Genomic DNA, 15,825 nt, shown 5'->3' with positions numbered 1-15,825 from the left:
AAGCCTATGCTATTCAGTAATAAACTTTTTTTCAAATAAATTAACAACTTTTTATTGTAATATTTTCAGAATAAAAAAAGACCTAATTAATTTTGTTGAAAATTGTAAGCCTATTGGAGTTTTCTGTCTTAGAAACGAAGGCCAGCCCACTAATCGGGTAAAGTCTCACAAAAAAATAAAAACATAAAGAAATTATTTACAAAAGAGTAATATAAATAGAGTAGCAAGAAAGAAATTGTATATGATTAAAAGTAAGTTTGAACAATTCTGTTCCTTATGGCTACAGCTCTTTCATAATTAATAATTGGTTCAACGTCATCAGGTACAATTTCATCATTGATCAAATTTGCATTGTTAATGATCAACGGGACGTTGTTGTCAATGCATAAATTGTGAAGAGCTGCACAACAATTTATTATTTTTGCAGCTACAGGGGGGTAGTAGTGTAAGGTTCGTGCTTTTAAGAGGCAACGAAAACGGTTCTTCAAAAGGCCAATGGTACATTCAACAGAAGCTCTGGCTCTTTTCAAGCTTCTGTTAAACTGATCCTCAGGGCTCCCTTCCCTGGCATTTTCGAACGGTTTCATCAGGAATGGCTCCAAGCCGTAGCCACTATCACCTAGAACAAAATTAAAAAGGAAAGGATGAGGAAAAGGAATCGGGGGAAGTATTTTAGGAGAGGGAAACTGAAATTTAAGGTTTATGACAGTGGTTAATGAGAATAGACGATTGCATCTTCAGAGTAAGGTTTCATCAGGACTGACAGTGAACTAATTCTATAACTAGATTACATCACAGGCTCCCAGACAAGGGCCCTCATCATTCAGTCTTTCACTCTAGATTGGCAGACCTTATGAGTTTGCCAGGTTATTCCCTCAAGGGATTAGGCCTGGCATGACAAGTTTAGTAGCTGTTCATTCTGAAATCCAAACACACTTTATTTATAAAATAAAATGCCATATCTAATGGTATTAATTAATGGCCTCTGTGTTAGCATGCATTGCTAAGGAAGTTATTTAAGGCAAGTTAAAAACTTTAAATCAATATTTCTATGAGTCAAATGTAATGTAACTTTACGATTCCCTCCCCATTGAGAACGTTTGGAAATTAACTTGATACTTTACCTATTAACCATGTATTCCTTAAACCCTGATGATAAAGGCGGGTTAGGTGACGTTTGACATGGCTTTGATGCCAAATAAAGGCGTCGTGGCTACTTCCTGGGAACCTTGCCCAAATGGACAAGATCTTTCTTTCAGAATCTGATATCTACAAAAGAAAAAGATTTTGTGAATGAAAACTATAAAAGAAAATAGAAATAGCTATTTACATTACGTGTAGTAAGAGCGTTTTTACATCACGCAGGTCAATGTTATACATATAACAAGCGGTACATAATTCTCCTAAGTGATGTAAACACGCCCTTGCGTAACGTGTAAGGTTACGAACAATATTTTTCATTAATCATTATCCATTTCAACTCATCTTCTAACAGTAACGTTCATTTACAAACAAAAGCTTTGTTGTCTAGCGTTAAACGTGGTTAGCTTCATAGAGATATATTTTTGAAGTTAAGCACTCAATGTTATTTAAATGGGTTACATTACATCACCGAGTGAGTTTTTCTCAACTTTACATCAATCGTGAAGTAAAGAAGTTGTATAGGCCTACATCACGCTTGGGATAGGGAAGTTTAACATGGCGGGTTGGGTAAATATACTAAATATTGACAGGACATTATTTAAGTTAGTCTAATGCATTCTAAAGCATATTGTCAAATTTTGTTAGAGCAGTAAGAGGATGCATTAATTTCAAAAAAATATCTTCCCTTCTTTAATCATTGCACTTATTAATAAATGTAGGATATTAATGAAATATTTAAAATATTTCTTTTACCAATTTCTAATCAGGAAGTAGGCCTATCATATTATATACCTAGTTGCAAGACATCATAAAATTGAAATAGGCCCTAACATAGTTTTTTGTTAAGAATTCCAAGTTCTACTATTTTGTTATCAGTATTGAAAAAATTAAGTTATTAACTTACTATCTGAGTGTTAATAGAATGGAAATTCTTTCTGTTAACATAAATAATATGTTCTGGATGCTCAGGATCGTTTTTGGGCGGAGAAGTTATGGCAACATGAGTGCCATCAATAGCACCAATAGTGCCAGGATAGCGATACTTCTCCCAAAATCTACAGTAAGTCAATACAACATCCAATTATGATTTAGTACATTCTAAGAAAAAAATCAATCAAGATCTGTTAAAATTAAATCATGATTAATAATAGTTAAAGTAATAACCCTAAAATACGATTCCTCGCCACATTTTTTAAAACAGTGTAAAACATTTAACTGATTTTATTATTATTGTGTGCCACTATAGCTTTTAAATTTGGAATGAGAAAACAGTTTAGCCTGGCTTAAGTAGAAAATCATACCAGTACAGTATATGTGTTCAAAGAATAATTGCCATTATTGTATCATTAATCACTTAGCTTATAACTGTTTTTAAAATTGACAATTTTCAAGTTAAGCTTAGTTAACGCTTGCTAAATACTGCTGGCACAAGAAATGTGAACTAGAGTGCCCACAGCAAGACAAAAATCGGTCAGCCCCCAGACATGAGGCTACTGTCGTCGGGCGACTACTGCCAGATCATTTAAATAAAACTAGCCTAACTTATTTCAGACACAACCATCAATTGCCATATTTTTTTAATGTAGCCTATTAAGTTAATAGCAAATTAAAGTGTGGTACTGAGGTCATTGACTTGTGTTAATGATTTCCTTAAAAAGGTTAAGGCTAAGTTAGTGGCTTATCTAATAAGTGTAGATTCCTTAAGTTGCAACCATTAAAACAATTTTGTTGACAAAGAGACTAACTTACCCTAACCAACATTAATATCTTAACACGTTCGCGGCGGCACGTCAAATGGCGGGCGTATCCCCAGTGCAGCGCAGCCTTCAGCGCCGAACAAACCCGATTGCTGCGTGTGATTGGCTTTCCAATTTCGGTCTGACGAATAGCAAATAACGTGCGAGGATGTCCTGCTTTACAACGAGAGTTGACGTAGTTCGCTAAACACCCACAGAAAGCAGCTCTGCTTGGAACGTAGCCGGTCCCATTGGAATTGTATTGCCAATTGGAGGGAAAAAGACGGGACAAAAAGTAGATTTTAAAATTGTCAAACGGGGATTTTACGGGGAAATTTACTACCAACCTACACCATAACAAAATACAGTATACTATTGAGCAGTTCTGTGCGAGGTTTCAAGTTTCTAGCTCTAATCTTGGCTTAAAAATAAAATCATTTCGTACCGCATTGTAGCTTGGGAGGGATCGCACCCACCAGGATGGCATTAGGGTTCCTATGGGAGCGATCGCTCCCATGCCGCTGCGAACGAGTTAAGGTCTTATTTTTTAAACTAAATTCAAAACTAAACTAAGATAAATTCTATCATGATCACTGACTCTTATGTCACTTGGAATGGCACTGGAACGATGTGCTACTGGCAGTCTGGGCTCTAGCTCATAACAAAGGTCTCGAGCAAGAGGTTTTGTAAGCCTAAACAGCTTTACAAATCTTCTATCTTGCAGATCCCACGGCGACAGCCTGTTGTTGAAAACGACAGGTCCTCTGTCGTAATCTTCAAACTGAAAACAATTCATTGTTATGAATCACTCAATCACTTTTGTATAGAGCATAGCCTACCAATCTTTTATTTAATATGTCCATAAATAAATAAGACAAATATTTGAAGGTTAACCTAACCTAACTAACCAAACGATATATCGAATGAAACAATCGATATATCGATCGATATTTTCGTTCGGATGAGTGTCCTAGGCCTAGGGCCTAAAGTAAATTGAATTAAATAAGTTACCTACTTACTTAGCCAAAGCTGGCTCTTTAGTTTGATGGTGGAGATCAAGATGCTAGGCCTATTCTATTTGGTTAAATAAGTTATGTTAAAAAAAACCGTAAGCTAAGTCTAGATTAGGGCTAGCCTATATGATGAAGATATTTACTTACCTCTGCACCCAAGTTTTCGAGAAGAAATCTCAGGCCTATGTTAGGGTGGAGATCCATCAAGAATGAACTTCAGTACTATACTATACTGTATAGCTAATTGCAACTATAAACTAAATTTCACCTAAATTTAAATATTAATTGGTTATTTAGTTAATCAACTTAATATTTACAAACTATCAGGACACTCGGCAATATGGCGGCGGCAACGACGGCGAGGTTGAGTTTGACAGGGAGAAGAAGAAAAAAGTGCACTCGTTAGTCGACTCACTACCAAATTTTGTGGTGAGTGGAAATGTTTGTTTGGTCACCTGAAATCTCGTCAGTCAACGTTTCAAAAATACGAAACGAGTGAGTCGTGACTGACTCCACTCACGACTCACCACTCACCGTTTTCAAAAATAGCCCCCCAGGTGTCCCCATCACGTAAACCTCATGAACGTTGTCATTATCATCTTCAACATCAATTTTATTTGATTTTAACTTGTAAGCATTCTCGCTTGCATTGCTAACCCTGTTGCGTGTGAGACAAACATTCGCAATCTTGTTACACTTCCTACAAAATTCATTTTTAAATTTGCAAGTATCAGCTTTATGTTGAGTACTGCCGCATCTGTAACATTTACCTCTTAAATCTTGAAAGGTAATATGCGGTTTGATTTCATTTCTACTCTTTCTTGTTAACCCAGATTGTTTACTCACATAGTTAACATCCTTAGTTTGTTCTGTAACGTAATGAGAGTACTTAGGTTTTATTGCATAACTTTCCAGTTTAGACTGTTCAATAGAAATGGCCATTTATACCACTTCTTTAAATGATAGTGTGTTTCCTTTTTCTCGAAGAAGCCTAACTCTCACTTCATTATCTCTTAATCCGCGTATGAACTGCATCTTCAAGAACATATCACAAACTTAATTAACGTTATGCATATGACAACAACGAATACAATAATTGTATCTTCTGGTATTACACCCTGCAATGAAAATATAGGTTCCTAACATATTCACAGAAAACTTGATAGAATCAGCTGTGGAGCCTCATATGTAAAACATGTATAACCTCGTCGATTCTACAAAAAAAAAACCTTAAATATGTTTCCAAACCTAATGAAAACCCAAAAGTGTAAATTTTTAATTATATGTTGTGTATATTACAAAAATAAATATTAAATCCGACGTATTGGCATTGTTTCGACGCGACGTTAAGATTGTATTTTACGAGTATGAGACACGCGTGTATGGAACCTTTTAGAAATACGAGTATTGCTGTGAGTTATATCGGCACTTTTGTCTTCTTAAATTAAGTTACCTAAAAAACGTGTATCATCTTGTCACCAAATTGAAAGTAATTAACTGTACACACCATGAAACGTAAAACATACTGTTGGCGTGGATACAAACAAAAAAATTAATAAGTTTACGATTTCATTGTAATACAAAGGGTTGCTTGGCTAAGCCGTCTATTTTGCCAGTTCCCTAGACTGTTAGTAGTGGTCGGGTAATACAGTGGCCATGTTAATGAATATTTAACTATTGGGCTGCTGGGTATTGTCCTGCTGGGGCTTGTTGTTTAAATATTCTTAATAGAAAATGTTTGTGATCATTAAACGACTACGTCCATTCTTAAAGACGACCACAACGAAATAGGTATAAATAACAATTACTTTGTCCTTTCTAATATTGTAGAGGCTTGTAATACATACAGGAAATATATTCGATGAAGATTTAAAACTAAAATGCTACGAGCAACACTACTCCAAATTAATTTAAAAACTATTTTGTTGTTCTTTCATGTCAAAACTAATAGAACGGAGGCTTGTCTATACCCCCTCCCGCTACCTCGGTGGTAATTTTCGAAATACAGGGTGATTTGTACTCAGTGTGACAACATTTTTTTGGTGTAAGTACAAAGTAAATGAAGTGTGATGATGCATATCAAATGTTCCAAGTCTAAAAATTAGCTTCCCAAAAAATTATTTTATGTTTTTCAAAAATAACCATGTTTTTAAACTTAATACAGCGATTTCTCAATTACCTGTATATGGATTTGAGTAGATAATGTAATTTTCGTGTTCTACATTAAATTTTAAACAAGAATAATAGAAAATGACGGAGGATCAGTTTTAAAAACTCCATTGTCTTTCTAAAATAAAAAAAATAAAAAATATATATTTATTTATATTAAAAAATAGAAATAGAAAAGTAGTTTACAAAGACAATGGTTATGAGCCCAGCCACACTTTATCTTATGATGTATTAAATTTGTTTGTAAAGAAAATGGATATTACTAAGATAAATATTTCACCTTTGGAAAGCAAGAAGAATTGGACTGCATGGGAGTACAAAATAAAGGCATTGTTAAGAACTGTACCTAATGCAAAGGCCGGTTTTGTATAGCCTAGTAACACTTTTTTTATTTCAGTGTCATGTGGATTCAACGTAGTTAAACGCCACAGCCTTTATTGCAAGTTGTATGATGAAGCTTGGGATACCCTCATTATTAATCTACAAAGAATCCTACATTTTCAAAAAGTTTCAATTAGGACTATGCTTAAGCTTCCTGATGAGTATCATTGTAAAGATCATTTTTGTAATCTGAAAATTATGACTGTCTTTAGTCTTTATATTTATAGAACAGTATTACATGTAAAAAATAATGAAGAGACTTGGCCAAGACAACGAAATGCTCATACATATATGATACAAGAAATCGGAAAATTTTTCAAATTAATACTTCAAAAAAAGCAATTTTAAACAAAAATCCAACTGTTTCTGGGATAAAATACTACAACTACCTTCCTGAAATCATAAAATCTGAAAAGAGTTTGATATGCTTTGAAAGGAAATTGAAAAGATTTCTTGCAGCCAAAGCGCTATACAGTTTTGAGGAATTTTTTAGTGTTTAAGATCATTTAAATAAATATTTATTTTATATATATACAGGGTGATTTGTACTCAGTGTGACAAAATTTTTTTGGTGTAAGTACAAAGTAAATGAAGTGTGATGATGCATATCAAATGTGTCAAGTCTCAAAATTAGCGTCCCAAAAAATTATTTTATGTTTTTCAAAAATAACCATGCTTTTAAACTTAATACAGCGATTTCTCAATTACCTGTATAGGGATTTATTTTCGTGTTCTACATTAAATTTTGAACAAGAATAATGGAAAATGACGGAGGATCAGTTGTAAAAACTCCATTGTAAATAGATTCAAAGATAAAAATTAAGATATTTGATAACAATTTTTAAAACAATGGTCTATTGCATTTTTCACACCCTGTATACAAGAATGTGTCGGAATATGTTAAAAACTGTGCCATTTTATAAGCTTTCCAACGATATGCTACACTATTGAGGTTTATGTCTGCTTATGTACGCTTTAATGGTTTGAAGACTACAAAGCATGGTGTCTTTAACATTTAAAACATAGAAAGTCGGCATGTATTAAGCAAAAGTTGTATTTTTGATTCAGCTTGAACAGTAAAAACAGTAAAAAAGTTCCCTGTTTTCTGGTATTCAAACCACTAAAACAAACAAACAAATATCTAAACCTCAATAGTGTAGCATATGGTTGGAAAGCTTATAAAATGGCGCAGTTTTTAACATATTCCGACACTTTCTTGTATACAGGGTGTGAAAAATGCAATAGACCATTGTTTTTAAAATTTTTATCAAATATATTAATTTTTATCTTTGAATCTATTTACAATGGAGTTTTTACAACTGATCCTCCGTCTTTTTCCATTATTCTTGTTCAAAATTTAATGTAGAACACGAAAATGACATTATCTACTCAAATCCCTATACAGGTAATTGAGAAATCGCTGTATTAAGTTTAAAAGCATGGTTATTTTTGAAAAACATAAAATAATTTTTTGGGACGCTAATTTTGAGACTTGGAACATTTGATATGCATCATCACACTTCATTTACTTTGTACTTACACCAAAAAAATTTTGTCACACTGAGTACAAATCACCCTGATGTATAATGTATCAGTTTTCTATCTAGTTATTAGGCGATATAATGTATGATGTATTGTTCTGAATGTCATTCATGTATACTTTTGTATATCTGTGAATAAAGTATCTTTGAATTGAATTGAAATGGCTAGGAGGTCTCTTCGTCGAGCCATCAACCGGAGTAAACGCAGTTGCTGGGAGACATTTAGGGACGATGTCGATTCCAATCCGTGGGGCCTGGGATACAAACTTGTAACCAAGAAACTTGGCACCCGCTCTCCACCTTCCATCATGGATGGGGCCACTATGGAGAGGGTAGTAGAGTCCCTTTTCCCGGCTCACACGTTGCGCCCACTACGGGATTTCGGAAGGGTGGATGACGTACAACTTTTCAGTCTTGGAGATATGGAGGCGGCCGTCCTATCCCTGAAAAAAAATAAGGCTCCTGGACCCCTTGATTCTTTTGCGCATGTACAACACCTGCCTAGTCGATACTAAAAGGAGCTGTCGAAGATAGTTATAAGGTAGTATTGGCTGAGATAATGCAGGCTGATAAAACAGACAGACCAACATTGCCTCTTGAGGAGATGACGGAAGATGTAGGAATCGAAAATAGGGAAATTTTGGAACGCTTCCCATTTAAGGAAGAAGCCGATTTTAATGCCTTTGCCGAAGAAATTAAGGAGGAAGGATTTAGGAAGCAAGTGGTATGTGCATATGAACAATTATAGTACACAAAATATGTGTGGATAATGACAAGTTTTGCTTGAATTCAAATTTTCTCTCGGTCTTGCTTATTTACTTACAAAGATTGAAAAATAAAGTTGTTAACTATGACCTTAAAGTGTGATTCATCATAGTAAATCCTAAAGAAAATGGATATTACTAAGATAAATATTTCACCTTTGGAAAGCAAGAAGAATTGGACTGCATGGAAGTACAAAATAAAGGCATTGTTAAGAACTGTACCTAATGCAAAGGCCGGTTTTGTATAGCCTAGTAACACTTTTTTTTATTTCAGTGTCATGTGGATTCAACGTAGTAAACGCCACAGCCTTTATTGCAAGTTGTATGATGGAGCTTGGGATACCCGCATAAATTTGTTTGTAAAGAAAATGGATATTACTAAGATAAATATTTCACCTTTGGAAAGCAAGAAGAATTGGACTGCATGGAAGTACAAAATAAAGGCATTGTTAAGAACTGTACCTAATGCAAAGGCCGGTTTTGTATAGCCTAGTAATACTTTTTTATTTCAGTGTCATGTGGATTCAACGTAGTAAACGCCACAGCCTTTATTGCAAGTTGTATGATGGAGCTTGGGATACCCACATAAGCTTATACAATATTTTTTTATTCAATTTTTTTTTATTTTTGTTTAAATGTTATTAAATTTTATTTAGTTTTATTTAATTTTTTAAAGTATTGATACCGTCAGTATCGTATCCATTCGATACCAGTGACGTCATATTCTCAAGTAGCAACAATATCTTGTTAAAACAATTTTAAAGAAAAAAACCTTATAAATAGTTATTTGTGCAACTAGTGAGAAAAGTGAGCAATTGACTCACTCGAGAGAAATCCTTACTCACGAGCCGTAGGTGAGTGAGGAATGGTTTCTCGAGTGAGGCAATTGTACTTTGAACTTGAGTTGCACATTATACTTTTCCTACAGTTACCATAAAACAAATAAATTGGTGAAGAAACATAACCTATTTTTACACAGAAGTGAACTTTTAATACAGTATAACATTTAACGTGAAGTGACAAATACAACAGTACAACAGCTGACCAGCTGATTTACAGCCAGTGCTGCCAACGTATTTCGCGCGCATACGACGTTGCCTGCATGTTACGCGCTCACTATTTCGTGCCTTCACGTTGCAAATCTGGAGTGAGACAAAGTAATTAGAGTGAGACAATGTTAACATTGTCTCACTGATGAGCGAATTGGCCACTTTGCTTTCTCAAATCAGTGAGAGAACATGTACATTGTTAGGTAACTGTAGGAAAAAGAGATTTTTAGAGGAAAATATGTTTTTAAAGTTGTAAACAATAATTTGACATAAATTTAAAAACATTTATGTTTTTTAAGAAAAAAAATCTATATATATATAAATCCAATGTATATTTGTTTTTATGTTTGTTTGTTTGTCCTTTATGGACTCCGAAACCGCTTGACGGATTGTAATGAAACTTTCAGGCATTATTAAGCATTATTCAAGGATGGTTTGTGTGGAGTTTGGTACAGATCCGTCAAAAGGGCTCTGCCCCAGTGGCTCTGGAGTTTCCTATGTTAACCTTATGAGTACTCATATTTAAATTGAATTAAAGAATCTTAACAGCTGGTTCAACTAAACAATTTGATTCTGTGATGTTCAATCGCATTAAACAGTTAATAGGTTTACCAACAGGGTGCAGCACTATTGTTATTTTTAATTTATGACAACAGCTAATTTGCAACCATAAGGTGAGTGAGCATAGCGAACGAACTTCAACTGGAGGCGAGTTAGTTAAGCCAACGAGCTAAACCTGAAGGCAAGTAAGCGCAACGAACGAGCTCCAACCGAAAGGTGAGTGAGCGTAGCGAACGAACATTAACCAGGACTTTATTGAGCCATGCGAACGAGCTCATCTTGAAAATGAACGAGCATTTGACATAAAACCACGTTAGGACAGGACGACGTTTGTCAGGCCAGCTAGTGTTTTATAAATATGTATATTTTTTTTTTAACTTATATTCTATTAAAAATTATTTGATTAAATTACGATTGAAATCATTTTAAAACTTAAAAAATACCAATAATGTAGGCACTGAAAGGATTTGCGCTTTTCCTAAAATAGTGAAAGATTTCCAGTCCATGTAAGAAATACTCAGTGCACCAGTGCAGTTAGAGATATTGTCATGAACAGCATGCCATATTAATGAATAGTCTATTTTAGTTTTACGGCATAATTTTAGTTTATGGAACTCTAAGCACATTGAGTCACAGCGTTCTAACCCAACATTTCTAGCAATCGATGAGGTAGTACCAGGTTTCTATATAAAAGGATCTCAATATCAAGTCACAATATTAGATCAATCAAGTTTATCAAAATTATAGGTCATGAAAGAAAGGATGATCTCATGGAAGAATTACATGGATAAATACATGTAAACCAGAAACTTTGAACTATTTAATAGAATAGAAGAATAGATAATAGATAATAATATTTAATGCAAATTTATAATTATATTATATTATAATTAATTTAATCGAGCAAATACTAAGTCATGATATAAGATCACATACTGTATATTCAAAATAAAAGAGGGTGTTATAATTATGAGGAATTAATTAGAGCGAGATACAAACGTACATGTAGTGTAACTGCGTGGCAGGAAGATGGCAATCCTAGGTATTCATTAAACCTAATGTTATTAATATAGTTTTAAGGAAATTCGCTTAGTCTGCAGGTTTGCTAAGGTGGGGATATTTATTTGTTTTACTCGATTTGAATAGTACAAATGTGCGATGCGATTTTTACTATAAAAAAACTGTTACATGTAATTCAGTTTAATCGATTATTTCTCATGCACACGTTTGGACCTCAGTTATGATGACTTAATACCGGTGTTGGTGCCTTATTCATTACGATCCCACACATTGAGGGTACCACTGAACTCTATGCGATTGTGGCTGCAGAGTTTTGTCTTCCCCGAGATTCCAATTCCAATTCCAAATTTGATTAAAAAGCTGGCAAAAACTTTAACATGAATAAAAAATAGCAAATAAGATGATTTTAAACAATAATTACGTTTCTCTTGGAAGAGTATGAGATCCTGCTTGGTCTGATGAATATGATACATTATATTGTCTGCGTGATTCATTTTATGTGGTGGAGGGGTTGTCGCTAGAGTGGCCTTCTTCCTTCTCGACTTAAAATACATATTTGCAGATATATTCCTGATCCCACTAACTAGAATAACAAGAAACATACTCCCAACCTTTCCCCTTCCACTCCAATCTCTTGTCCTAACCAGATTATCTAACTTAAAACTTCCAACTACAAATTTAAAAACTGCAAAGGGTTGGAGGAAAGCCAAAACAGGAGAGTTTTATTAATTTGAAAAGAATAGCCAATCCAAAACGCGAAGTTACTAATACCAATAATGTAGGCACTGAAAGGATTTTGTGCAGGTGACTTTTCCCAAAAATAGTGAAAGATTTCCAGTCCATGTAAGAAATACTCAGTGCACCAGTGCAGTTAGAGCTGTTGTCATGAACAGCATTGTCCTATTAATGAATAGTCTATTTTAGTTTTACGGCATAATTTAATGGCACTCTAAGCACATTGAGTCACAGAGTTCTAACCCAACATATCTAGCAATCGATGAGGTAGTACCAGGTTTCTATATAAAAGGATCTCAATATCAAGTCACAATATTAGATCAATCAAGTTTGTCAAAATTATAGGTCATGAAAGTAAGGATGATCTCATGGAAGAATTACATGTATTTATCCATGTAAACCAGAAACTTTGAACTATTTAATAGAATAGAAGAATAGATAACAATACTTAATGCAAATTTATAATTATATTAAATTATAATTATGAATAATTTAATCGAGCAAATACTAATTCACGATATAAGACCACATAAATTCAAGATAAAAGAGGGTGTTATAATTATGAGGAATTAATTAGAACGAGATACAAACGTACATGTAGTGCAATTGCGTGACAGGAAGATGGCAATCCTAGGTATTCATTAAACCTAATGTTACTTTTCCTACGGTTACCATAAAACAAATAAATTTGCGAAGAAACATAACCTATTTTTACACAGAAGTGAACTTTTAATATAACATTTAATGTGAAGTGACAAATACAACAGTACAACAGCTGACCAGCTGATTTACAGCCAGTGCTGCCAACGTATTTCGCGCGCATACGACGTTGCCTGCATGTTATGCACTCACTATTTCGTGCCTTCACGTTGCAAATCTGGAGTGAGACAAAGTAATTAGAGTGAGACAATGTTAACATTGTCTCACTAATGAGCGAATTGGCCACTTTGCTTTCTCAAATCAGTGAGAGAACATGTACATTGTTAGGTAACTGTAGGAAAAATTATATATATATATATATATGTATGTAAATAGAGAATACTTCTTGTCCCTTAACCAATTGACCAATTTAAATCTGTATGTTGTGTTTAAAACGCCTTTATAGACTAAGTAAGTCGATTTTAATACCCAATCTTGCAACTTACTCTTAGACATAAACTAAACCTCTACAAACAAGATACGTTTAGAGTATGTGTACAATGTAATATGAAACAATCACTCGGCAGGACAGTCTGACAGTGACAGCGAGCGCCCTCGAGTATGTATATTAGTTTGTGTCCCATCATTAACGTCGGCTGCATACCTACTGACTCCATGTATCCTTGCTGCAACTGTGTTTATGGTTTGGGATTTAAAAGAAATATAATGGTATAATGGTACTATATAACATAAAGTAACATCTAAAGATGTAATTTTTATATAAAAAGAGGCATTTTCCCAGAGAATAGGTGAAAATTTTAACGCCCTTCTTATTTATATCATTCAACTAGATAATGCAATCTTAAAAATATGCATAAAGCAGCTGTTGACCAACCATCCTTCAAAGAGGCATGTATGTTAAAGCTGAGATCTAGGTGATTCAGCACGAACAGTAGATATTATCATTTTTTTATAATGTAGCGAGTTCTGTATAAAAACATAAATTGTTATTTTACACTGTATATTAAACAATTTTATTTTAAACTAATCTTCGCCAAAAGATTGAGACAAGTTTATAAGAACAAGGATTAGTTACTTGATTAAAACCTACAAACCCTCCCTAACTAGGCTTCGCACAAAATTGTGTTGAAACTGCGTAGTTGTACCTTAGCTTTTATTTAAATGATTCTATTATTCTTTTGTTATTGAATGTTAGTATAAATGATTGCAAACCCATTTAAATGTATTACAGTCTACGTCTTATTGGTGGGAAGCTGATTGGATGTTCACAAGCGTTATGTGAGATAACCTGTGATTGAAGGATAAATGCAAGGAAATAGTTAACGCTTTAAGATGAAAAAAAGTTGAAGTGTTGAAAGTAGTTATCTATTTCATGTAGGAGATATTTTCAAACATTTTGGAGCACAATACATCTTGGATGTAATGAGACTGGAAGTACAAGGCACGTAACAATAGGGAATTACACTCAGAACCAACACAGAATACTGATGGAATGACTGGCTTACTGCAGATGCAACTACTAGTGGTTCTCTCGACTGTGATTTCACTAAATATTTTTTTTTCTTTGTTTGAAATAAAAACTATAAATCTTAGGATTTCCATGTAATATTTTAATGAAAAACTTTTCACCCCTTAAAGTTGGTAACTTTTTATACGTTCCTCCTACGGCTAATTTATCTATTTAAAATTGTTTATCATTTTATATTGTTTAGGCAAAGTGCTATAGTGTGCATTATGTGGCCAGACAATGTTAACTATAGCATGATATCATCTTCTAGGTATTCAACAGACACTAATGTCATGACACGCCTAATATACAGCCTCGAGAATGCTCAATGTCAAAGTCATGAAACTAGGTAAGTTCATGCATATTGTAGTACAATATGTGATTAATTCTAGATACAGGTTTTTTAAGAATCTTATTTAATATCACACGAAATTGTATCAGAAGGCTTGAATAGTGTTTAAATGTATTATTAGTATAGTTTACTTCATAACAAGAGAAGAAAATGTGTTATTACATATTCGGAGCCATATGTTTGAAGTGCGAGATTTATCGAGCACCTAAAAAATGCGCATCAGACAGCAAAAAACTACAAGAACTTCAAGGCAATATAAACCAAAAAGATAATTGATTAAAACTGTTCTTGAAACTGGGTTATGTCACAAAGTAATTGAAACAGTGATTTGGTATATGCTTAGTTTTGTAATAAACGAATATATGTTTTTTTTTTTATACTAGGTATTTTAAAGCATTAACTATTTCTTTGCATTTATCCTTCAATCACAGGTTATCTCACATAACGCATGTATTATCAAGTTAATGTGTATGATTAAAAACTATTATTAAAATGACCCCTTTTATCCTTTTTTTTCTTTTTCTTATCACGCATAGTAAGAAAAACCAACAGCTCAAAAGTTATGAATCAACTCATTTTTTATTAAACAAAATATAAATTAAAGACACTCATATCTTGTGTGTGTAAGGAGTAGGACAAAGAAAGCTGTATCAAATATATTGTACTATTAATAAATTTAAATGCGTTTGCAATAATTTATACTAGCCTTCAATGACAAAATAATAATAGAATCATAAAAAAAAGCTAAGGTACAATTAAAAATGTATCAAAGACGCAAGCAAACATACGCAGTTTCAACACAATTTTGTGCGAAGCCTAGTTAGGGAGGGTTTGAAGGTTTTAATCAAGTAACTAATACTTGTTTTTATAAACTTTTCAATCTTTTGGCGAAGATTAGTTTAATTTTACAATTTACTTCAATAATTGCCTCCAAAATTGACTTAATTGAATTGAAAATAAAACATAACTGTAATTCACATGTTGCGTAGTAACGTAAACAAATACTATTATGTCCGTTTCATATGGAGCTTGATCACACATTTATTTATAAAGATAATGTGTGTATGATATAACAAAAGCTATATCTTCTACAACAACTGTTAAAAATTATTCATACTTTCTGTAATCTGTATCTAAATGTTCATAAGCTATCCATTGCAAGTTTGGAAGTTTAGGTCGTCCCAACCTTGGAAA

At 33.5% G+C, this 15,825-nt stretch overlaps 1 protein-coding gene across 1 annotated transcript; it reads right to left on the bottom strand.

Moving 5' to 3' along the window:
• Window positions 1-245: 245 nt before the first annotated feature.
• LOC128984457 (putative nuclease HARBI1) lies at window positions 246-4,899 on the bottom strand. Its single transcript, XM_054403778.1, has 6 exons — window positions 4,895-4,899; window positions 4,427-4,592; window positions 3,478-3,660; window positions 2,048-2,185; window positions 1,125-1,269; window positions 246-619 (listed from the first exon to the last, which is right to left on the bottom strand). The coding sequence occupies exons 1-6, from the start codon at window positions 4,897-4,899 to the stop codon at window positions 246-248; spliced, it is 1,011 nt and encodes a 336-aa protein (XP_054259753.1).
• Window positions 4,900-15,825: the final 10,926 nt, after the last annotated feature.

This window comes from Macrosteles quadrilineatus, unplaced genomic scaffold (assembly GCF_028750875.1).
Source record: "Macrosteles quadrilineatus isolate MER2022 unplaced genomic scaffold, UCM_ALF_1.0 Scaffold_2__2_contigs__length_208266976, whole genome shotgun sequence".
Taxonomy (NCBI): domain Eukaryota; kingdom Metazoa; phylum Arthropoda; class Insecta; order Hemiptera; family Cicadellidae; genus Macrosteles; species Macrosteles quadrilineatus.
This window is presented reverse-complemented; position numbering and strand designations above follow the sequence as displayed.